Source organism: Pogona vitticeps, chromosome 6 (assembly GCF_051106095.1).
Source record: "Pogona vitticeps strain Pit_001003342236 chromosome 6, PviZW2.1, whole genome shotgun sequence".
In the NCBI taxonomy this organism is placed as follows: Eukaryota; Metazoa; Chordata; class Lepidosauria; order Squamata; family Agamidae; genus Pogona; species Pogona vitticeps.
In genome coordinates this window covers 63,235,404-63,261,075 of record NC_135788.1, presented here as the reverse complement: position 1 = coordinate 63,261,075, position 25,672 = coordinate 63,235,404, and the positions used below count along the sequence as shown (strand labels likewise).

General features: G+C 41.0%; 1 protein-coding gene across 7 annotated transcripts in view; it reads right to left on the bottom strand.

The window, feature by feature from the left end:
- Positions 1-770: 770 nt before the first annotated feature.
- The window catches only part of GLI3 (GLI family zinc finger 3), a 445,483-nt gene continuing 420,581 nt past the window's right edge, over positions 771-25,672 (bottom strand). For all 7 annotated transcript variants that reach the window (XM_078377471.1, XM_020798430.3, XM_073003750.2 and 4 more), the window contains 4 exons: positions 23,641-23,805; positions 16,924-17,214; positions 11,363-11,690; positions 771-9,503 (listed from right to left, as the gene is read on the bottom strand). In XM_078377471.1, coding sequence (XP_078233597.1) covers positions 7,234-9,503; positions 11,363-11,690; positions 16,924-17,214; positions 23,641-23,805 — 3,054 coding nt within the window. In that variant the 3' untranslated portion in view covers positions 771-7,233. The remainder of the gene's footprint in view (positions 9,504-11,362; positions 11,691-16,923; positions 17,215-23,640; positions 23,806-25,672) is intronic.

Below are 25,672 nucleotides of genomic sequence, written 5' to 3'. Positions count from 1 at the left end.
TGTGGTCTCTCTCAACATCACCTTCATGCTTCCACTGATAAAGCCATTCAAAATGGGGAAAAGAGCAACCACACTCATCTGCAGACATAATGGATGTGGATGCTGAAACAACTTTATATGCCTGGGCTCCCAAGCTGTGCTCCCCTGCCCCTATTTGTTAATTCTAAGCACATCTGAACATATGCATCACAGGAGAAAAAAAAATACAAAACATGGTGGTAAAAATGTATGCCAGAAGAGGGAAAGAATTTTAAGAATCAAGCTAGCTCTGCTCTAAAGCCTTCTCACATTATGTTTTCCATAACAAGCTCTTGTCAATTGGTATGGGGACAGCCTGCTATATTAGTCAGAGTAGAGCAGTGAAGTCCCAGTTGTCACTTAGATCGAGCCTGACCTGAAAGCTTTTGAACGGCATGTGATTCATTGTCCTGCATTTTAAAGGCATGCTGTTCAGTATTGAAATGTGCCTGCCGCTTGCATGTCAGTTACATGTCATACATGTTTTGCCACTCAGGCACTATGATTTTTCAGATACATCAATTTAATCTCTGCACTTTACCCCAGGTGCATATATTCACTGCAAGGGCTTGTTCATTCACATTTATTCTTGAGGGCCTAATTCAGGTACTATTATAGAATGGTTCTTTGATAGAATAGGGAAAACCAGTGGGGCTTCATGAAGGCTGAAAACCAGTGGGGCTTCATGAAGGCTAGAAACTTGACCAATGATTTCTTCTCAGATCATTTTAAAAATAAAGACTGAAGCAAAATTTTTTAAGTACAAATGATGTTTTTATTGACATTGTAAGAAACGTTTTACTCCTCATTACAAAAGTGGTTCTGAAAGCCTAAGTACAGGTGATATGTACACAGTGCTACAGACCCTTCAGGCTGATCCATGTCTCAGAGAACACCAGATCATAAAATGCAGGTTTACCCAATGAAGACCACAAAAGTCTATTATGTCTGAACACTACTCCTACTTTATGTAAATGTATTTACATAGGGTTTTTTTTTAAAAAAAGAGATTACACTTTTTATAAAAGTTAAAAAAAGCTGAAGTGGGAAAAATGAACATGTGCCTTTATCTTACATATCTTCAAACTTGACAACAGGTAACTTTCTCAAAGAGGACATTCAGTACCTACAAGGATCATGACATGTGAATGCCCGAGATGCACAAGACAATATTCAGACAGTCTTATTAACAGTGGTATGTGCTATTACATTAAGCATAGCCTTACAGCTAAAATTTGGCACTATTTCTTCACACACACCCTTTTACCAGATCATTTCAAAATAAGGCACATCCATTGCAGGAATAGGAACACTGTTTTTTTAACTGGATAGGTCAAAGTGTTGAGATGGTGGTGACTCATCCAATATCCTTTTAAAATTACTGAAAAAGGACATCAGAGAAACAACCAAAGCTCAGAAATGAACATTATAATCGTACCATAAGAAGACATAGCAGAATAGAAGTCTGACCTGCAGTATCTATGGACAAGTCCATAATGTTGGATTCTGCAGCATTCTAGAATATTCCTTACTACTTTAGTCCAGCCATGTTTCCACACATGTAAGCCAGAATTAATTCAAAAGGCTCATTTTTCAGTAATTATGCTTACTATTTAAAAAATCAGGTACACTTGACCTTGTTTGTGTACATTCAAATATTCCTGCACATATGCAATTGACAATAGAGAACAATGCTGCTGGAAAGTAAGGAGGGGAAGAGGAAGTACCCAATGGTGTACCTAGGAGTATTTTGCATTACGCTCAACACAATAATACTTGTGAAAGTGAATGATTGTAGTTGCTGCTCTTGGACTCCTAAAATATTAGACTTCAGTGGTAGAAAGCAAAGGTTTACAGCAGTCTTCCCGCATGCACAGCCCAACTGTTTTGGACTATAAGCAACATCAGGTGCATAACGGCTGCAGATTGTGGGAATTGTCCACCAGATCTGGTGTGGGCATAAGGTTGGAGAAGGCTGGTTTCATACCAGTGCTTATTTTTCCAGTTAAGGTTGCTTTATTTTTGTTTTTAAAAAAATATGAACATAACACACCAGGTGGTTTGCCTCCTTTTCCTCAGCAGGCACACATTCTAATAACCACAGAGCAAAGTATATGGCGGTTGCCACCTAGGTATAGTCTGTACGGCCCATGTTTGGGTCATTTGGTGGAGTACTACATGAATGGTTCTTTTATTTCTTTGAAATAGTAGTCTAACACATTCTGATAGGTAAAACAGAGTGTGAAACAGACATAAAACATTGCAATTAACATTAATACTTCAAGCAGCTTAATAGCAAAACTTTGGCTTCTGGGAATCAGACCAATTTGGAGGCTTCTTACAGATGGTTCTTCTGAAGGATTAATGTTTAGCAGCTCTCTGAGGTAAAGAAATGTTGTTAACTGCAGAGTGATAGATTTATTTTTGGCTGGCCTGACATTGATTGGGATCCACTGGGAAGTGCCAACCGCATTCTAACTGCAGCACCATCCTCACAACAACGTTCAAACTAAGCTTGGGGGAATTTTGAAGGTAGATTTTGTGAGACTGAGTCTAAAGACCTGCAGTTAAAACAAAGCAATCCAGTGTGCACACACCAGCTTACTGCACTCTCTTCTGTTCCAGGTCTGGATGCACAAAGACTAAATATGCAAAAAAAAGTATTATTGGGCTGATAAGGATTCAGAAAAGTAACTTTTACTTTCATTATTTCAATGTTCCACAATCAGTTTCCACTAGGGTTCTACTGATGGTATGGGCCCAAATTTAATAGGGCACATGTACACTGAGAAAAAAAGAAATCTGGAGCCAAAGACTTAGTCTAGAGTCCTGTACCTATACCCTCCCATTTCATCCTCCTTAGCCCCTGTGCCTAGAAAGCAATACAGGAGCAATAGAGGAAAAATCAGTTTTTCAAGGACATAGTGATTACTTTCTATATAAACCAACATTAATCCAAAGTCGCCTAAATGAGTAAACATGACTCCACGTGGACTGCAATAGTTGAAAACATTACAATAATTAGTGTTTACATGGTACTTGTGTCAAGTATTAGAATATATAGGTCTAGATCTATACTTGGCAATACATAAAAGCAAACCCAGAGAAATAAATGAAAATTAGATTTGGTTGTCATAGGTTTTTCAGGCTGTCTGGCTGTGTTCCGTATGTTTTTCTTTCTAATGTTTCACCAGTCTCTGTGGCTAGCATCTTCAGATCCCACACTACACCAGAACACAGAGAGAGTTCTAATTCCTCTCCTCTGAAGATGCCAGCCACAGAGACTGGTGAAACGTTAGGAAGAAAAACCTTCAGAACATGGCCAAACAGCCCGAAAAACCTACAACAACCATTGGATCCTGGCCGTGAAAGCCTTCGAGAATACAAAAATTAGATTTGTCCTGACTACCTTATGTCATCATTGATTTCAAATGCAAAATAAGGCAGCACTTTAAAGACTACCAGTTTTCTTTCAGTGTGAGCTTTTGTAGATCGAAGTCTGCTTCGTCAGATACTTCCTCAGAGGTTTTTTGTCAACATGTTGAAACAGACTAATATGGCTACTTCTTTGGAAACTGATTTCAATGAATTCACCCTCAGTGTGACTAATTCTGGCTCAACCTCACAGGAAATAACATTAGTAGCAAATTCACAAAACAATTTACTACAGAGATTCTCCAATTCCATGGAACATTTGCATAGCAATATATGCCAGGAGTGTGTGTCAGTATTCTTGAGATTGTCTATACATCTGGGATACCCACGTGGTAAGTTGTTTTCAAACACTGCAGACTGCATATCAGTATAACAACAAAATGGGCTTTTCAATGGCTTGAATGTGTGTGCACAATTGAACTGGCTAGATAAACTTACAACATTTTGGGCTTCATTGGAAAATAAATTATTATGTGAAAATATCACATAAATAGGTGGGTTCAAATATGGTACGAGCCCTAACAAAAGAAATGATGAAATAAATTATAATTTCAGATGGGCATGAATTAAAACATGAATCACCAAATTCATTTAAAAAATCACTAATTCTTTGACTCAGATTTGTATGAATCAATGCCCCTGACAAATCACAAATCAATTCATTTTTAGAGATTTTTGATTTATTCATTCATTTGGCTTTAAAACACACACCCCTGGCACCCAGAGACACCAAAACTGCAGGGAAGCATCCTCTGGCTCTCCTCTACAGTCCCTCCATGTTTAGTGAAGATTGGATTTCAGATGTCTGAGTTATACACCCACAAAATGTCTCCCCCAGGAAGGGCTTGTAGAGGAGAGTCAGCGGAAGCTTCCTGAGAATTTGCTGTCTCTAGGTGCTAGAGGAGTGCATTTGATAGGGTTTTAAAGTAAAAAATAAATTGATGAATCGATTCATTGATCTATCAGAAAAACTTAATAAATTTGTGATTCGTGATTTGTCAGGCTTGATGAATCACAAATCAAAATCAATCACCATTTTTCTGATCGTGCCCATCTCTAATTATAATGCTTAGTCTAATTTTAATATAGCCAATGGTTGTAGAAGTGTGGCTGTTTAGCTTTAGCAAACTATGCCTCCTCTAGTCCTCCAACATTAGACGTTCTGGGGCAACAAGGAAAAGATGGTCCTGATAAAGTAATTCTGAGTTGTAAAGGAATCTCCAGAATCATAGTTGCTTTTCCATGAACTATCTATCCCCCTGTATTGTATGCCACCCAAAAATAAGAGTCAGCTGCCAGAAATAATTCAAGCATTAAAACCAAAATCCAACACTACTAGCTAAGAAAACCTGAGCCTAATATGATAAAAGGATTTGATTGTGCTTAATTTTATTTTGGGTTGTGCAAGGTAAACCACAAGGCAGTGAAGAATGATAAATAAATTGTAATCTAGATGATGGGTGAATTCAAGCTATTGGATTCCCACAGAGGATGTTTAAATCAGGATACACTTCTGAGTGGTGATGGGGAGGATATTATAAATATTGTGCGAAGCACCACTGAATGAATAGCAGCCTTTGTATTTGGGATGGACCTCTATTGATGGTATCACTGAATGGGTGCTGGTATACCAAATTTAGTAGCAAATCCCACACTCAGAAAAGAGACATCTAATTTTTTAAACAATCATGACATAAATAATGTGGTACTCTGCACATTTATTTGAAGACTGGCCATTTTTACCAAAAGCTAATATCTCTGTATTTGATGCTTTTGCAGAGCTACTAAACTATTCAACATACAGGAGGGTGTTACTGCACTCAGATCTTGCTTATGGGCTTTCCACAGACAACAGATTTTTCACTATGGAAACATACTGCTGGATTATAGAGGACTTTGTTTTTATCCAACAGGCTCCTCTTTTGTCCTTACATTTGTCTGCTTTGAGTTCATTGCGTTATCAAATTTGAAGTGTGCTGGTGTTTAACTGAGGCTGTTAAGCAGCAGCTAACAGGTAGAGACTTTTGCTTTGAGGATATGGAATTGGGAGTGCCAGTGTTCTTTTCTATTTCTACATCTCCATAGATGGGGGCCCGAGAGGCTCTTCACACTACTCATGTGGGACATTTCTGCAACAACTGCAAAGGGATTATTGTCCAATGACAACCCAGAGCTCTAATATTTATAGGAGTCTATGGGTTTGAAGACATTGTATGATTATTATGAGCTTAAGAGTTTGAATAATAAACTTTGAGCTCCTAAACATTTGAATCTGGGAAGATTGTATTGAAATCAGTGACAGCAATCTGAACTAAAACTTGTGTTGCAGACAAGGAAGCTTGCAAGAGAACAGGACTAGTTATGTCTTTAGACTGATAAATGTATCCATTCTCACACCCTGTTTTACACCCCAAAAAAAGGAATATGTTATAATATGGTATTGGGAAAGTAAAGCCAATTTTTAAGATAAAGAGATGAAGGTAGATGTTTAATAATTCTTTTTTACAGATTTATCCCTTTATGAAATGTATTTTCTCTCCTTGGTTCAGGTCTGTGGTTTTTAATCCCAATTTGAAAGAACCACAGATTTCATTAAATGCTTCTTCATATGGACTTCAGTGGGATCACAGGACATGACCAACGTGAAGAAGCTTATTCCGTATTGCTGATCTTTCCCTGTCATATGCAGCCAATGTCATATGCAGCCAATGTCCACATAGGACAGGGATGCGCACTTTTGTCATTCCCAAGGGCCACATATAACACTGCCTTGGTGGCTGGACATGTATGCTGCTACAAGTATGGGCACACATACATACATCCCAACAATCTTCCTTCCACTAGGAAGGATTACGGAGACTTTTGCTCACTTCTTCTTCCAGATCCTGATATGGATAACTCTCCCCTCCCTGATAGCAGCAGCATGGAATGTGTAAGTTGTATGAAATCAGTAGATCACTGGGGGCTGGGAGGGATTTTAACTGTGATGGGAAGGTCAGGACACCCCAGAAAGTAACACAAGACCAGGAAGTGCCACAAGCTTTACACCTCTGACATAGGGCAGTCCAACAGGCTATGCTTGCACTCTATTAACTGTGTACTCTTAAACATGGCTTATAAACTCTGCAGCATACAAACTGGTAAGGGAAGAATTCCTCAAGGGTAGAAGGCTGAAAGCCACTAGGATAGAGTAACAGAAATAGTGTTTTTGTGCATTACATTTTGGGGACATAAATTCAGTTGTTCTTGTTGCTTTACACCATTCTTACCTAAAGGGTTTACATGTAAGCTGTGTGAAAGAGATGGAAACCCAACGTTTCCCACTCTGTGTGCATATTTGGCAGCGTTAGGTCTACACATGAGAAGCTGGCTGCATAAGAACTGTTGCAACAACCATATAAATCAGTTTCCTTTTGAAATACAGAAAGCCATAACATCATTTCATCGGATCTTCCTCAAAAATAAACCCACATGCACATCACACATTTACAATGGTTTATAATTACAAAAAAAGAAAAAGAAAAAAAAAGACAAAGAGTTGTACAAACACTGAAAAGAAAAAAGAAACAATGAGCATAACAATACTGATTCAAAACTGAAATGGAAGACAGTTTCTCCCTAGAACACTTTAGGGTTTTTCAGAGTCCTTATTCCATAAAAGGAATATACTTGAAACACATCCCATTTTGGTGAGATGAGACTGCTGAAGTACTTACTTAAAACAATGAAGAAAAAAGAATTACTTTTTAAAAAATCTTTCATATCCTAAGTAGTTCATGTCTATTGCATAACAGCAAGAAACTTGCTTTCTTCTGCAAGTGAGGTCAACAAAGAATTCATGTCCCCAATAGCCATGTTGGTTGTGCTTATGGGCATACCTGGAAATGTAAGAGACACTCGGGGAGTGGTGAGACGAGAGGAATTATGGGAGAGATTTTGAATGATGCTGGGACTTAGGGCTTCTGAAATTAAGCTGGCATGGTCACCATCATCTATGATGGCATCAAAATCAATCTGCACATCTTCAAGACTATTGGTGTCAATGCTGTCAACTGTACTTGTCACCTGGTTGGCCCCTGGGGAGAGAAGCTGTGATGAATTTGCATCACCAGTCCCCTGCAGCAAGCAGTTAGCTTCTGAAAGGGGGAAAGTACCTATTTTGAGAGCTTGCTGGCTGAACCCTGTGGTATGGTCATATAACTGACCAGAGTAATTCTGCATGTTAGAGCAGAACTGTTGTGATTGATTTTGAGATTCTACCTTGATGCCATTAATCCTGTGTGGCTCGTTGACATCCCTTACATGTCCTTGTTGCACCAAATTATTCCTTAATGTGTTCTGTAATCTGCCACTACAGTAGTTGGCACAGGACTGGTAACCTTTGGACAGCATCAAACCTGATGGCTGGATTCCAACATTTTCAGATAGTGGCAAACAATTTTGTGGCCCTTGATAAAGGCTGCACTGTGAGGGAGCTGCAACGTCTTCTATCATAGTTTTACCCGAATGATTTGCTTCTTGGCAATGACTAACTTCATTGACTGACTGATTAAGAAAGTACTGTTGGAGAGCCATGTTTCTGCTCTGCATCCTGCTCATTACAATGGCAGACTGCTCACTGGATGCCACAGGGTAGCCAAGATTTTGCTGACTCTCACTGCCTAACATGAAATTGTTTCTCAGCTTTTGACCTTGAATCATTATGTTACAGGTTTGGTCAACTGGTTGTCCACCATTATTTTCCCCATATAACTGTGCCTTATTTGACTGCACAGGGTAAGAATGATTTATGTCACTGTTGTTTACAATCATGTTCTGCTGCACACTGCAAGAGCCACTGCCGTCCAAAAGATGCTGGTAGCCATTTTGATGAGGCACAATGTTTTTCTCTAGTCCATGGTTCTGCTGTTGGACCACCATGTTGTTGTACTGGCCTAGGCTTTGACTCTGCTGGTTTAGGGACCGTTGCCCACATTTTAGTTTTGATGGAGACAAGTCAGAACTTCCTGAGCTTACTTCATTCCACTGAATTGGCAGGTCATTTTTACTGGCCTCAGAGCTGTTTGTTGGAGGGGACTGCTCAAAGCTGTTATTGTTCCCTGTTCCTGAACTGTGAATACCTTTGCCGTTGTCTGCCCCACCAGTTGGCAGTTGGTTGTACGCACCCTGATTCTGAGAATTCAAATACTGAACCACATCATCTGGTAGGAGATCCTCATCATTCAGACTGTCATCTGCTTCTACAATAGCGGACTCCACTGCCACATTCTCAGATATACTTGGAGGACAAGGAGAACAAAAGTTACGGAACAAACCACCATCAGAGCGAGTGTAATTCTGAAGGATGAAATGACGCTTTTCCGTGGATGATGGCACAGCAGGAGTGTTAAAGCTATTGAGACTGTTGAAACGCTGTACTCTGGGAAAAGAAAAGCTGTCAGAGACTGGTCTCACAGGATCGCTGGCTCTCCTTGTGCTATTCCCTAACCCATCATGAGGCAGTATGTGTCTCCTGTTGTAACCATTTGTCCCACCGTCGCTACATCTTCGAGGAGAATTAACTGGGGGCAAGGGTGATATCCCACTCTCTCTGCACTCACCTAAGAGTGCCATTCTTGTTTTCAAGCTCATCCTCTCCATATTAGGGAGTGGTGTTGGTGGGGGTCCACCTATAGCTGCTGCATATTTTGCTTTCAGCCTGTAGTGTTGGACAGGGGTGAGGCTGAGAAGTCCTGGTAAGCCATCACACTGGCTGACTTCACTGGACCGCCTAGAGGCATCAGTTGAAATAGGATCATATGAATCAGCCACACTGAGGTTCTGGAGCCTTCCCTCACCCTGGGATGCATCACTGGATCTTCGACTAGAGAAGCAAGGTGAAATCCCAGAGGATCTTCGACTGCTCATGTAAGCTGAGCTGATTGTACTGGTATTGCTATCCCTTCTGTTCAGCATATTGAGCACAGTGATGTCCATATTTGATAGTTCATTTTTGTGAGTTAGGATGGTCACATTTCCTCCTACACTGCAGTTGCTGTTTGACTGAACACCTGAAAAAAATATTCAAATAAAAAGAAAGCATGTATACCAAATTAAGTGATGATCAAGAGAAATCTAAAAATACTGTGCAAAATGTTACAAGACTTTCAAGAAAATGCTTCTGTACTATCAGAAAGGGCTAACTAACTAATGAACTAACTATAATGAAGTGGTTGTCTCCAAATGCAAAGTTTCAATAATTGTATTCCAAAATGAAAGCCAGCATACTGGTCAGGATCTAGATACTGTTCAGAGGAAAGGAAAGCCAAAATCATAATAAAAGCAATTATGGAAATTATCTTGAATAGTTTAAAAAGTCTTAAATAGAAGTTGCAAGGCATTTAAAACAGTTCTATTGGCTGGGCTTCTGAAAATAACAATTTGGTTTTTTAGCTGTATTCAGTTCCTTTTATTAGCAGAAACCCAAATCCAAACTCATACAAGAAATACCACTGATATTTGCATGGATGATTGCTGCTTAATATGTTAAGGCAACTGAATCAGAAGGGAAAATATTTAGGTGAATTTAAAATCCTAAAGTTACAAGATGGTGGTAAGACCTCCAGAGTTCAGTGTCCTTTTGTATGCTTTTAAAAATATTTGTCGTTCAGGCATACACGTTTTGAACCAAACACCAAAGGTTTATCATACCCACCTTATCCATCTTTGTATCTAACCCAACAATTTGCTATATACAGGGGACTAAGGAAAGTACCTGGTCAAAGAACTTTCCATTGATAAACCTCATTATTTTTACATGATGCAATTTTATATGAATCTACTCTCCACTAAGTTCTACAAGGTCCATTCCCAGGGGAACATGTATTATATATGGTAGTCATTGTTCATTACTTTGTGGATCGATCAATTAACTTTACATACAAGAAAACAAACTTTGTTTTCATATGATGTGCCATAACAGGCATCATCACAGAGGAGTTATTTTACCCTATTAGAGAGCAAATGTGATATGCCCCTTTAGAGTACTTGTCAGTAGAGATGGGAGCTTTGTATTCGTATCCCTGTGGATACAAATACAAAGTGTTCACTCCCTCCCCCCAGAACCAGCCTGGTCCACTCCTCAGGCTCTGCGCAGTGTGTCGGCCTGTCAGCAGTGGCATTGCACCAACTGAGGAAGTAGCCCCACCTCTTTGCACAGCTGGCCACTCAGGTGAGGAGGCAGGATGATTCAGCGCTCAGCTGTGCGAGAAGGTATATGCACTATATGTAGTTTATTTAAAATCTTCAGTTTGATTAATCGGAGAACAGTTTTAGTCATTATATAATTTTTTCAATGAATTAATCCAGCTCATTGCTTAAATGTTGCACTATTGTAGCAAGGACCATACTTTATATGTAAGAACATTCAAACTAGTGTTCTGCATCTGCAAGTCTGACATGGTGCAATTCAGACAGAGTTGCACCACATGTCTACATTGGTAAGTTCTAACTTTGTATTATTTGATATATTAGACCAGGCAAAAAATGCCCAATAAAAACATTGAAACACAAAGTGCCCACTTCTGGTTTTCAGGGGGAATCTGCAGAAGATAGCTAAAAACAGTGGGGGCTTTGGGGTGGGGTGGGTGGCCAGACTAAACCATTTTAAAAAATCACAAAACTATTGGAATATTTTGAACTAGGGAGGGGGGTTTCTGGGACGTCCCTAGGGATGCAAAAGTACTCCTGGGGTACCTTGGTTCAATGCACAGCACTTTGCTGTGTCCCATCTTTGATTAATGGCTTGAGAATATTCCATAATTTGATTCACAGTTCGGAGGAATTGGGGGAACCAGTCTGTCTAATTATACTACTGTTTGTTAATGGCCATGGACACAGAAACAGAAAACATTAAGTAAACATATCTCACCATTTCCTATGAGAGGTGGAAGGGCAGGGATTTTGGAAGGTGGCATGGGATTCAGTCTCGGAAGTACTCCATTGACTTGTTTCAACCTTTCTAGCTTGACTTGTTCCATCCATTTGGTCTCTGTCATGTTCCTCCTCGCCTGTAAGCCAAGTGCTGTGGTTGCTGTGGAAATGGTAGAGTCCATGATAGGGGTTTCATCTATGACACTGAGGTCTCCTACACTACCTCTACTGGTCAGATTAAGCTCGATCCCATTGTTGGAATAGTTGCTGATGGGGGACTGTTCGCTGCTGCATGTAGACTGACCACCAGGGCTTGGCTGAGATGTCTGTTTGGAGGAAAGAAAAATGGAAAGATCTTATTAGAAGCAGAATAAATCCTGAATCCATTATATTTAGAGAAAGCAGGAATCAAATAAGTAAGATTCCCTGCAATGTGGTTGAAAAATAAATACAATTTATGGTTAATAAGCAGAGACTTCATGGTCTGTCTAGCAACCCCCACTCCAAGAAACAAATATCACCTTCATGACAGTGAATGGGCCCATCCATGCATTTTTAGTTTTAGACAAGGTAGCCATGTCAGTCTGTGTTAGCATATCAGACCAAAAAGGAAAGAAAAATAATAAAAAGACAAAAACATTGTGGCACCTTAAAGACTTCCTTTATTTAAACAAATAGCCCCAAATGGCTATTGCTAGGTCTCATGCTGTCTATCTATGTTGAGGCATTTATCATTATAAAGCCCAATATAGTGGCACTAAGAGAGGCAAGTGAAGGATAATAGAAAGGAATAAGGCAATTACTGATACTCAGTGTGGTTCAGGAGACCTGGGTTCAACTTCTCACTCAGCTATGGAAACTCACAGAAGAGGGTGGAACTAGTAACACTACTCTTTAAACACCTCATTTACCTTGAAAGCCCTATTATGGTCACTGTAAATCAGCACACAACATACAATTACACATCATAGGAACAAATACTCCTATCTTAACCAACTCACTTGTAATTGCTGAGATAGAAAACTGATATGAGCTACTCTGAAAAAGAATGGATGTATGAAGGACTAACATTTCTCACCACTCTCAATGACACACAGAAAACCTCTTTCATCGTAAGGCACAGATATGCAGTGCTCAAAACAAATATCCTGCCACGGGTGTTCAAAACCTTGATAAAGGCAAACATAGCTTTATAACCTTGACCAGTATGCTCATCTATGATAAAATGGCAACAATATATGGACTTTGCAGCCTCAATGGAATAGCATCAGTTCTACTTTGCAAGCTTAATGGAACACTATATGTTATGCAACAAATATATTCAGGGGAGTCTCTTTCACATGCCAGGGTTGCATCCTAAAACACTCAACCAGCAATCTAAAATAGACAGTGAGATTATTAGCTCTAAATATTGTGGATCACTATGTAATATAGATGGAATAAAACAGTGCTACTAGTAAACAATTATTTATAACTAAAAGCAGTGAACATTCCACTCAGCAAGGAAGCTAAACGTAAAATGTTTTTATCACTCTGTGATGGTTACAGGCTTCCTCTCCACTGTGTCTCAGAATGGAACCACCTTTTTCTGTACTCCAGGATCATTTTGCCCTTGTGATACTGACCTGTCATAGCTAAGCCTACCAAGGACAGGTTCAGATATATGTTTCATGAGATTTATTTTATAGCAATGATATTCAGACTATTTTAAAAGCATCATTTTCCCATATAATTAACAGCCTCGCCTACAGGAGAGAAAAAAATAGAGCAGAGGTATAGAAGATGATCCTAGACATCCACTTGATTTACTAAGACTAGTAAGCTCTGTGTAATCTGCATTGAAAATAAAAGCAAAGGGATGCAGTATCCTGCAACCTGTATAACTGTGTAAATTAAACTCATTTGCATAATTTCTCTTTTTTTGCATAACAGAGTCTGAAATTGTAACTGTTTCAAACAGCTTATTCTGTTTTGTTTTGTTTTGTTTTTTTTGTTTTGCTGGTAATATGGTGCTGGAGAAGAGCTTTGCAGGTACTGTGGGCTGCCAGAAAGATGAACAAGTGGGTCCTTGTTGAGAAAGGTAGAATGCAGCAGGCAAAGAGGAAGACCAAACAGGATATGGATTGGAAGCCACAGCCTTGGGTTTCCGATTGCTGAGCAGAGCTGTTTGAGGACAGGGCATTTTGGAGATCACTCATTCATAGTTGCCACATGTCAGAGGCAACTTGATGGCACAGAACAACAGGAGGATCAAGAAATTACAATGAATATTGAAGCTATGCCCCTAGTCATGGTAATTTAATTTAGCTATCCTGTGAGCTTTACAATCTTAGCAGACATTGGCCATGGTTGAAAAGTACAGTGGAAAATTCCTGGAAAGTACTGTTTCATAAAATGAAACACTGATAAAAGTAATGGAAATAATATTGACAAATAGGCCATTTTCAAAGTTATAATTAACTGTTCCTAGACAACTATAATCTTTTTCTCATGCTCTTTTCACAGATTCCAACAATGTAAATGAATAACCTCTGTGCAGTGTTGAAGTGGATGAAAACTCTGAACTTTGTGTGTTCATCAAGTGAGAATGGGCTGTTCTAAGGTAAAGTCTCTTTGTACCTGTGAACAGGAAACTTGGTGTAACTGGGGTTTCCAGTTCTGAGTGGTTTTTCCTGCAAGTAGAGCCAATCCTCACATTCTGGTGAATATGGTTCCAGCCTTACTCATCCTGAAAGCAAAGTTCCCTCTAAGCCTTTTTTTGGCAAGAGGGTTAGAGGTACTGGAAACTGTTGAGTTACTTATGCAGCATGTAAAGTTAACATGGTGCAATTTAAGAATTAAAATTTAAAATTAAATTTAAATAGAATTAATTTTGTTTGCTAACAGCAGTCAAATAATTGACAGCAGTCAAATAACAGCAGTCATTCTGCAGTGGCAATCCTATACCCATATACCTAGTCCTAGGGCTTAAGCCCTATTGAACTCCATAAGACATACTTCTAAGTACAGTAAATGCAAATGGCTGTACTGCTAATAAGATCCCAAAGGATTTTTCATACAAGAAAATTTTCAAAAAATAAAAATAAGTATAAAAATCAAAATTAAAAAAATATCTACATTTTTCTAGGAAAGCCACGTCACTAGCATCCTTGCAACTGCAAAGCTCATTCATATTGTTATTCAAAATAAAACCTGCATTCTGCACCTAGTGCCAAATGTGATGTAACTTCTGTTCTTCAGCAGAACTTGAATATATATACAGTGATAAAGACATGCAATATAATTTTGCTCTCAGCGATAGCTTCCTCAATAGTCTCCAATGACTTAGGTTAGGATTTTGCCTGTTAGCCTTTGAGATAAATGTACACTTGATGGGGGCTAGCTAACTTTTAAAAAAATGAGAGCTCTAGAACTGTGAAGATCAGAACAAATATGTTTATGAACAGACTACTCATTAATTGGGGACAAGCATGCATGTGCTTTCAGGACACATGGCAACAACCAAAAAGACACAGTGCTGAGTTATGGGCATTCCATTGAGAAACTTAGCAGCAATATTTAAAATCAAGCTGTTCAGTGTGAAACGTTGTTGGGGCAGCTAGAGCTTCATGCTCCCTGAACAAAAGCTAAAATAAAATAGAATACGTTCAGGTGCTCTGACTTGATAAATTGCCCACAGGAGTTACAAAACAGAGAACAATCACAGATGTATATGTGAATGCATCCATTTCTATATGAAATTGACTTTGATTTACTTGTAGCACGTGCCATTTATTATAAAGTGCCCATTTTATAACAGTTATGAATGTATTTGATGGAATGGTCCAAAACAGCAAGCAAATGGTTTTTAAATAGCAATGAAGAAACTGAGAAGTGAAAATCCTCTCACCTTATTACCCACTGTCCTTAGGAAGTTAGAATAAGTCATTAAAGAGCATTAGATATAAGAAACATTGGATTAGTACATAAATAAAGATGAAATGTTAAGTCATACAGTGCAAAGAGAAACACACAATTAAATGATCCTATATCAACAGTTTTAGCATCTATTAAGGTTTCATAATAATTTCTTTTTTTAACATGATTCCCAATTTATTTCTCTTTGTAATCTCTCTTCTAAAAAAGTAATTCAGATCAACTACCGTATTTTTTGCTTCCCAGGCCTCAAAAGACTCCCAGAAGCTGGCGATTTCACCCCCCCTGGCCCCGTGGGGGTGGTGAGTGGTGGGTGCATCGAAAAGGGTCCGAGTGAGCCTTCCAGGACCCTTGCGACACTCCCCCACCCCTGCACCGGGCCAGTGTGGGCGAAATCGCCAGCTTCTGGGACTCTTTTGAAGCTTGGGAAGCTTCAGAAGACTCCCACAAGCTGGCGATTTCACCCCCCTGGCCTTGTGGGGGTGGGGTGGGGGGAGCTTCACAAGGGTCTGAGTGAGCCTTCCAGGACCCTTGCGACACTCCCCCCACCCCCGCACGGGGCCAGCACGGGCGAAATCGCCAGCTTCTGGGACTCTTTTGAGGCTTGGGAAGCTTCAGAAGAGTCCCAGAAGGTGGCGATTTTGCCCCCTCTGACCCCGGAGGGGGGGCAGGGTGAGCATCCAAAGGGTCCTAGGGTGTGTTCCAGAAGATGGACTTCTCCATAAGGTTCACCAATTTTTAGAAGAAAACAGATTTTTTCCTGTTTTCTTCTCCTAAAAATTTGGCGCGTCTTATGGAGAGGTGCATCTTATGGAGCGAAAAATACGGTATACCCCCAAAGACTTAACCCCTACTGGAAAATATTTTATAACACATATGTAAAAGAGAACAATTTTTAAATTCAATCTATCAGGACATTCCTGATTCTGTTACCAGGAATTCAAGCATGAAGCTCCCCAGTATGGCACGGATGTATATACTGCTCTGCAGCTGCTAATCTGAAGCCATAAGTAGGGCACATGGGCAGCCCAGAGTCTGAATGTGGGGTGCCTCATTCCACACTGGCAGATGAGGTGGTGCCAATATATATATATCATAAGTCTATTTCATGCCATATGATGCTATATCATAAGTCATATATTAACAATAAATTGACTAAAATATAAAATATATAAAATATTTAGAGATGATTAACTAATTTGAAACCAGGTTTCCAATAACTAAGAATGCAAAGCAAAGCTGTTGCTGTGCAATTCCTTTTGAAAGGCAAGAGAACTGTGCAGCAGTGCAGGAATCCCTGTCCCACCTCCTCATCTGAGTGGGCAGCTGCTGGAGGAGGTTGAGAAGGGAAGTCCATAGTCCTGTCATGACGGGAAGATCATGTGACAGGGAGGGAATGAGCAGCGTGTGCTGGCTGGTGAGTGGGGGAGGTGGCAGGGGGTGGGGGTAGGGAATGTGTGGAACCTGTGGTGCCATGCCAATGACTTAAGATGACCCAGCATGAAGTGCTTCTTGCCCATCTCCAATTTTGTAACTGTTTATTCTGAAGAAGAAACAAATCCTGAAAATCTAGGGCTTTAGTACTTCAGTTTTAGGAACCATCATATAGAGGAAGAATTTTAAAAGACACAAAATGTTGCATACCATTGGCTTCTCTGACTTGACAGCTTTGACCTGGAGGCATTCTTCACGCTTTGAGGTAGTATTGCTGAGGTCTTTTTGCTCACCAATCGCACCCTGAGTCTGATGGCCTGGGGACCTGGTTTGAGAATGGCTGCCTTGGTCTCTTGATGGGGGATGCCTTGGATGGATATCTCCACGCTGCTTCTTAGTGACATGTGCCTCAGGTCCATGCACAGTTTTCACATGCTTTCGGAGAGAACTAGGGTCTGTGTAACGCTTTGTGCAGCCTGGTATTTTGCAAACGTAAGGTTTCTGTAAGCAAAAAGAAATGTTAACATTGGATAGCCAGCAATGATATAAAGAGGTTACTTACCTGTAACCATAGTTCTTTGAGTGGTCCTCTGTGAATTCACACATATGGGTATTGCCTGTGCCTGCGCTGACTCTCTCGGTAGATTCTAGAGCTAAAAGTAACAATTTTATGGTGTGATCCTCCACGAGGTATATGCTCCTCCCACCCACCATCTTCCCCAGTTCCTTAATTTTATCTGCCGGGTATGAAGGAAAGAATTAATTAAATAATTACACAGTTAACCCATGATGGATAGAGGGGAAGGATGGGCGAGTTGTGTGAATTCACAGAGGACCACTCAAAGAACTATGGTTACAGGTAAGTAACCTCTTTTTCTTTTTCATGGCCTCTGTGAATGCACACATATGGGTGACTAGCAAGCTGCACTTACCGGCTGGTGGGTCATTACGGTAAGAAGGATGACAGGACAGCTCTGCCGAATGCAGCATCTTGGCGTGCTCTGACGTCGAGCCGGTAGTGCTTGACAAACATGGATGGTGTGGACCACATAGCAGCACGACAGATGTCAGGAACCTCGGTGCCATGCTGGAAGGCTGTAGAGGTGGACAGCACCCTGGTGGAATGAGCTGTCAAATGTTCTGGAGGGGATTTCCCCGACAAGCTGTAAGCAAGGGAGATAGTCTGTACAATACAACGTGCTATGGATTGAGAGGAGGCTGAGGCCCCTTTGTTTGGGCCATGGAAGCATAGAAATAGTTTATTGGACTTTCTAAAAGTCTTTGTCCTTTCAACATAGAAAGCCAGGGCACGTCTGACATCCAGGTTATGGAGCATATGTTTTAGGGGCGACGAAGGAGACTTGAAGAAGCAGGGTAGTATAATGGGTTGGTTGAGGTGGAAGTCAGAGACCACCTTCGGGAGAAAGGAAACGTCGAAATAAAGAGTCACTTTATCGGGGTGAAACTGGATAAAGGGAGGATCGGCTCAAAGAGCAGTGAGTTCACTAGCCCGTTTGGCTAATGTGATCACAACAAGGAAGGCTGATTTAAGTCAGGAATTTGAGATCGACGGACGCCATGGGCTTGAACGGAGGCTGCATCAAGGCATTAAGAACCAGCTGTAATGACCACTGGGGGTGATACGTTGTTGAGGAGGGCGAATGTTGTTGAACCCTTTGAGGAACTTCTTGACAGTTGGGTGAGAAAACAACTTGGAGGAAGGAGAATCGTCTGGCTGGTGGGCCATAATGGCCGAAAGATAGACCTTTAACGTGGACTGGGAAAGGCCAAAACTGAAGAGATGGAGAAGATAGGCAAGCAGAGTCTTCAGAGAAACAGGTATAGCAGGTAAGTGATTGTTCCGAGTATACTGCAAAAAAGATTTCCATTTGTTTTCGTATAGGAGGGTAGTGGAGTGGAGAGTAAATTCGTTTGGCCATCGTGTCGACATTTCTACCGTCCTTATTGGCTAGGGTAGGTTTGGACTTAGCCTGGGTTCGAGCCTGACTAGATTCGACGATGATAGAATCAGGCACTGGATGTTTGTTGAGAAATTCAGCCTCGACACCGTGGGTCCTGTAGAGGCCATCGGTACGGCGAGAGATCTGCATGATTGAAGGGGTTTTTCCCCAAGTGTCCTTGGTAAGTTGAAGGATAGACTTGTTAAAGGGGACACTCAAAGGAACGGGGCGCTCCTGATTAATGTCATCAAACACCGGGTCGGCATCAGCAGACGGGGGTTGTTCAGTGTTGAGATTTAGGGCTTGTGCCATCTGAAAGATGAGGGTTGAATAGGAGAAGTCATCTGAGGAGGATGAAGCGTGGCTGCCCCTCATATCTGGGATAGGAGGGGGAAGGTCAGGCTCATGGGAGGACTGTTGTGCCTCCGAAGATGCAGGGGAGCCTGGAGATGAAGGGTAATCCGATGGGCCAAAGCCTTCCATCGGGGGAGCTTGATGCCCTTGGGGTGGCAAGTCTTCGAAGGGGCCCTGAGATGTTACTGGGTCCGACATCGAGGGTGCAGGACACACTGGTAGGGCCTCGCGAACCTTGTCTCGCATCCGCTTCGATGGGACGAGGGGGCGAATGGGCGGAGCCGAAATTGCCGGGGCCGAGGCAGTTGCATGGAGGCGGCTTGAGTCCACAAAGGGAATGGCACGGGGGAGTTCCGGCATCGTTTTTGGCCGTTTAGCCTGCTCAGGCTGAAACCTCTCATACCAGGATTGCCACATGAAGGGGTCAAAATGGTATGGTACCATTGGAAAAGGGCATAAGTCGCCTTGCGATGGGACCAACCTCGGTGGAGAGAGGTGCTTTCGTTTCTCCATTCTCTTCCGTGGAGGCGAAGGGGGAACCTTCAGATCAGATGGCGAGCTTTCAACTGCCCTCCCTGAGTCAGGGTTGGAATGGGCTGAGGCCGGGCTGGACTGTGGCACAGCCGTGTTGAGGCCAATGCTCGGGGTTTGGGGGGCATCGTGGGGGGCCCCGCAACATCATGGGCATCGTCTCCGTCCGAGGCTAAATCAGGGGCTTCTCTGGACGATTCCTCGAGGATAGGGGAAGGCAGAGAAGACTGAGGCGGCCCCACTCTGGGAAGTTTGTCCTTTCTGGGCCTCTTAGGGGCAGGTTTAGGTTTTTTCTTCGAGCTGAGATCTTGAGCTCGAGGCTTCTGAGAAGAGGGCAGCTTGTGCTTACCAGACGATTTTGCTTTTTGAGCAGTGTTCTTAACTGGTAGCACGGAGGTAGAATCAGAGGTAGACTGGCCCGCTGGAAGTCTGTCGGCTGAAAGGGCAGGAGATCTAGCCGCTTCTGAAGACAAAGTAGGAGGATTCATGGCTGTTTGCCAAAGATAGGACCGAAGTCTTTGGAGCCTCTGTTTAAGTGCCAGCTTGGTTAAATTTTTACAAGCAGGGCACGAATGGGTAGGATGTTCCTCACCCAAACAAAAAAGGCACTGATTATGACAGTCGGAAAGTGCGATTTTATTTGCACAGGTCGTACACCTTTTAAAAGGAGACGATGAGGCCATAAGCAAAGAACTAGGGAAGGGGGGGAAAGAGGTAAAAACAGAGCCGATTAGGCAAACAAAAGACGCGGAGGATCACTAAGTAGGTAATTAAAACAAACAAAAGCTCAAAAGAGCCTAGAAAAATAGCCAAAAGGCAACTAGCGAAGCGCTCAATCTTTTCTGAGAACTGTTCAGCTCGGCGGAAAAAAGGAACTGGGGAAGATGGTGGGTGGGAGGAGCATATACCTCGTGGAGGATCACACCATAAAATTGTTACTTTTAGCTCTAGAATCTACCGAGAGAGTCAGCGCAGGCACAGACAATACCCATATGTGTGCATTCACAGAGGCCACGAAAAAGAAATTCACATTACTCTCAAACAATCAATTAGTGCTGACCTATGCTGCCTCCTAAAAAGTGTGGATAATATTGTAGGTTTAATTGCTTTGGGAGAAAACAGAGCTGAACTGTCTTAAATTCAAATGTTCAAATATTCACATATTGGTTAGCTGGATTACATATTAATTGTACACCAAATAATACCCTGTTTCATACTCTTGTTTCTCTTCAGATCGTATAAATAATACCATTTTCCCGAAAATAAGACATAACTTGGAAATAAGCCCTAGTATGATTTTTCAGGATGCTCATAATATAAGCCCTACCCCCCAAAATAAGCCCAGTTAAGTGAAACCCTGCCCTCCACCGTTGTGCAGCAACCAAAAGAAGATGACGTGACTGTATTTGAATAATTGTTGTACATTAAAATATAAAACATCCACCGAAAATAAGCCCTAATCTGTTTTTTTGGTGCAAAAATTAATATAAGACCCTATCTTATTTTCGGAGAAACATGGTAACTGGGTATTATGTAGCCTCAATGGGCTTTCCTCTGTAACCAGTTCCTTTTGGCTTTCTTGAGTCATGGGTACATCTAAGGGAATTATAGAATGCTAAATACAGTAACTCCATTGGAAAAGTGCTAATTTGGAGATTTTTAAATAATCAATTAGAAAAGAAAATAATGGGCACGATAAAAATGTGACTACTATCTCAACAAGATAAACACTTTTTGCATGCTGGGCTTGTTCTGGAATACACAGTTCCCTGGTTGAAGAGCAGTGCTCTTTACATCAACATATAATGTTCTCTTTTTAAATTAAAGGCTCTTCAGTCCTATAGAGCACAGAGGGCAGCTCAAAGGATAGAAGATGAACCACATCCAACACTGTGCTGTGTTGAGCTCATGCTGGCAGGCTCCAAGCCAGAACAGAGAATTACAGTACATTTATTTGTGTTCCTTCACGTTTTTCTTTGTTCATCTGCCACCCCTTGCAATCAACAGGAACGACATTGTTATCGTGAAGCTAATCTGGGAGGACCAAAACATTCACAAATCCACCCATGCAACATCCTTAATTCCCTCCTCATGTTGGAACTCTCATATTGGGGAGATATACTTTCCTGAAGTTTTCATAAGGGGCTTGAAGATTCTGCAGTTGGGATCTCCTTCTCCAATAACAGACCATTCTGTCTGCCTTAGAGAGATGATCCAATAATTCCTATGTCCCTGGGACATGCTCCTAGTCCACAGGATTATGGGTGTTTCTAATTACTGTATATGTCACAAAATAAACCTATGTTTTTATTACTGTTACCTAGAATAAATGACATTAAAACTAGAAATTGAAAAAGAACTAGAGATGTGTGTTTTAAAGCTAGCTTTTACCCTTGGCATTTAAAGGTAAAAGCTATGACCAGTAGACTTCTTGAAAAAGGGCTGAAGATGCTTAAAGGAAAGATATTTTTTACAAATTGAAAAATGAGGATGGACATGAAAAATGCAGCACTAGCCAGCAGATGTCACTACCAAACTGTAGTTGGTAATGAAAGTCTTTCTACAGCTCCTCCTAGAATGACATTTGGATAGATATTTCTGTGGGGAGAAGAAAATGTATAAAGGGACCAAGCAATCATATTCTACGCGCACCAGAGGAATTTGGGCTTGCACGTCTTGAGTAAAAGTATGAAGTACACCAAAAGCAAGTTTGCAAAACTGTATACAGGTCAGCTGTTGAAAGATGCAGAGCAATAATTCTTTTGGGCCGGAACAAATCCATAAACTAGTCTCAGCCTACGTTCCTTCTACAATATCCAGTTGGTGCTTTAAGGACTCAGTCTTAAATACTCCTGCAGCAGTGGTCAGTTAAACCACAGAAACAGTGTAAGACTTAGGAGCATCAAACTCAGTAGGGTTTGTCTGCCAACAGAACAGTTTCTCTCAGCAGCATAGATTCACCCTGATAAGAACCACCAGAAGAAATTTCTGGGATGGAACTGCTGTGCAAGGGAGAGAAGAGAAAATACTGTATATCACACAGTGATGGTTCATGTTGCTTTAGTTGTATCTTCTCACATAATGTTGGGCTGCCTAGTTCATAGTTCACACTTCTCCCTTCAAGAACACTGGGGTTAGAGGTGCTGGATTTTGTAGTTCAAAATCCATGTGTAACCCTTATGTCCACTCAATGTAGCTACAAAGCATGAACAATTGATTCATACAGACACCCTCATACCCAGAGAGATTGAGAGGGAGGGAGGGAGAGAGAGTGGTCTTTTAGACCAGATGGGCGGGGTATAAATAAAATAAAATAAAATAAATAAAATTAAATAACACATTTAATATACTGCACATAGCACCAACAAAAGAATGGCAAAAATCATGGATTTTCCAGTCGTGATAAAATTAAAAACCTTTTAGGATCACCTTAAAAAATAATTTTAAGACCCAGACAAATGGCAAGTTGGCAAATATCATTGCATATTTTTCTCAAGGAAATCTGAATAAAAGTGGGAGGTATTACTACTGAAACTTGATCTGATTAAGTACAAGATCCAGACATTGGGGTAAATGTTTAGCGATCATTTTTATTTGCTTTTTTTTTTTTAAATTGAACTGGTGCAGCATCATGAAAATGGTTAGTCTTTAAAGAACCTGTATTTTGGGGACAGTTATACCTGTTTCCACATATATACTTGGCATGAACTTTGAAGCCAAGACAGACACATGAAAGAGGCTGGGCTAGCCAGGGCTCAAAGAACACTGACGTATCCCTACAAACCTTACTTGATAGTGAACAATTTGGAGAAAGGTGTTCTTTGACTCTCTCATCGAAGCACAGAACATTTATTTGGAAACTCCCCCCCCCCCCAATAACCTCTCTTTGTGGGTTTTTTGAACTTTGTTAAAAAAAGGATAACTATATTGTTAAAATAATTTATTGCCACATATACATATAAAAACACTAACTGGCTCCATGTCTTCAAAGATCTTTTGGCACATATTTTGTGATAAATTCTTTTGACAGCAATATGTCTATGCATAGTTGGGGGACTTTACTACCCATGTGCTTCCTTACCTCATTGGAATGAGTCCTGTTCTGGTGTTTGGCACGATCAGATGCATTGGAGAATGCTTTGTTGCAGCCCTCATGTTCGCAGACATATGGTTTCTCTCCAGTGTGAGATCTCAAGTGGGTTTTCAAGTTTTCCAGTCTGGAGTAGGCCTTTGTACAACCTTCAAACTGCAGACAACACATATATTTAGAGTATTCTAACACTTGATGATACAGAAAGTGAAGGGTAGGAGGATATGGCAATGAAATAATTGCACATCAAAGGGAAAGTAGTTTTCTCTGATCAAACCATAATAACCAAACATCTTCATAGTTGCTTTCATTTCTTTGATTGAGCCCATCAAGATGTCAGAAGTAAAGCATACAAACAAAAGCCTAGGTTGTATTAATGTGTAAGGAAAGCCTGTTTTGACACTGTAGTGTGGCTGTGATCCTATGCATGCTTAAGTGGGAATAAGCACTACTGAATATAGGACGACTCAATCATCATTATCATCATCTGTCATCAAGTCAATTTCAGCTTATGGCTACACTTTCCAGCATATTCTAGGTCTAGACTACTCAGAAGTACAGTAGTTTACTATTCCCATTTTCTGGGAGCAGTCTGGGAATGTATGGCATGGCCAAAGCCATACAGGTCATTTCCTCTCATAAAAGGCACAGTGGGGAATCGTATGCCTGACTCCTGGCTCTGTAGCTAGGTGCTCCATCTCATTACGATTTACTTCTAAGTAAACATCAAATATCAGTTCTTATTTACAGTGGTACCTCGCTAGACAACGACCTCGTAAAACGATGAATCTGCATGATGATGAGGTTTTGCGATCGCTATAGCGATTCGCAAAACAGTCATTCGAATGGGCGATTTTCGCTGGACAATGATTTGGTCCGTGCTTCGCGGACTGTTTTTTCGCAAGAGGAAGATTTTTACAGCTGATCGGCGGCTCTGCAAAATGGCTTCCCTGTGTTTTCGGGACCCATGCTTCGCAGGACAGCCATTTTAACAGCTGATCGGCACTCGCAAAATGGCTTCCCTATGGGCGATCTTCACAGGACGACGATGTATTTTCCCCATTGGAACATATTAAATGGGTTTCAATGCATTCCAGTGGGGAAATGATGATTTCGCTAAACAACGATTTCTATGGAACGGATTATCATCGTTTTGTGGGGCACCACTATATATTCCTTGTTTCATGTTCAGCCTAAAGATCCAGATAGAGAAATTTAGCTAAGTGGGCCTGATAGATTTATCTCAAAACTAGAAATACTAACAGAATTCACTATCAGGAGATGTGTTAATGACTACTGAAAAACACAGCTTCTTCAAAAAAAGTTGAAGATTCATGGAAAATAATTCTACCATAGGCTACCAAACCTATCAGTCACACTAAGGCCCTGGTCATATGAGGGAAATGTTCTCTAGTTATCTCCCAGTTTGTTGCTTTTTTTCCTGGTCACACGATGCACAGTCAACACCAAGACATTTTCCTGGCCAGCAGTGTAACTGAAGAACATTTCCCTATTGCCAGGAGGGTTCTGTTATTTTGTACCTTTGATGTATTGGTGCATTCTTTACCAGAATTGTCTATGTGCATGACCTTTCCTGCTTCTTTTCAGAATCAAAGCCAGGAAGGTGGTTGCCATTACTGTGGCACGCATATTAATTTTTTAATTTTTTTGTGCCCAATATACTGATAAGTTGGTGAAAGTTATGCCACTGGGATGTGTGCCCTGCCATTACATTAATGGTGAGTATCTTTTTAAAATTTCTATGGGAAGATACATTGAAATGTTAATATGCCAATGTCACTGGGGGAGGGGCTGATCATCAGCATTGCTGTGTGGATATCCCATATCTATTGTGTGCAATGCCTTTCTGGAAGAACAGCCAGTGCCACAGAGGACGCCACTTCCTAATCAATGCCCCCTCTAATTTTCAGCCCTGCTGGGTGGGGTTCAACTCCCTGCGTGGGTGTGACTCTGCCCCACCATACGTGAAAGTCTGACTTCCTGTGTGTGTGAGGTTCCATTG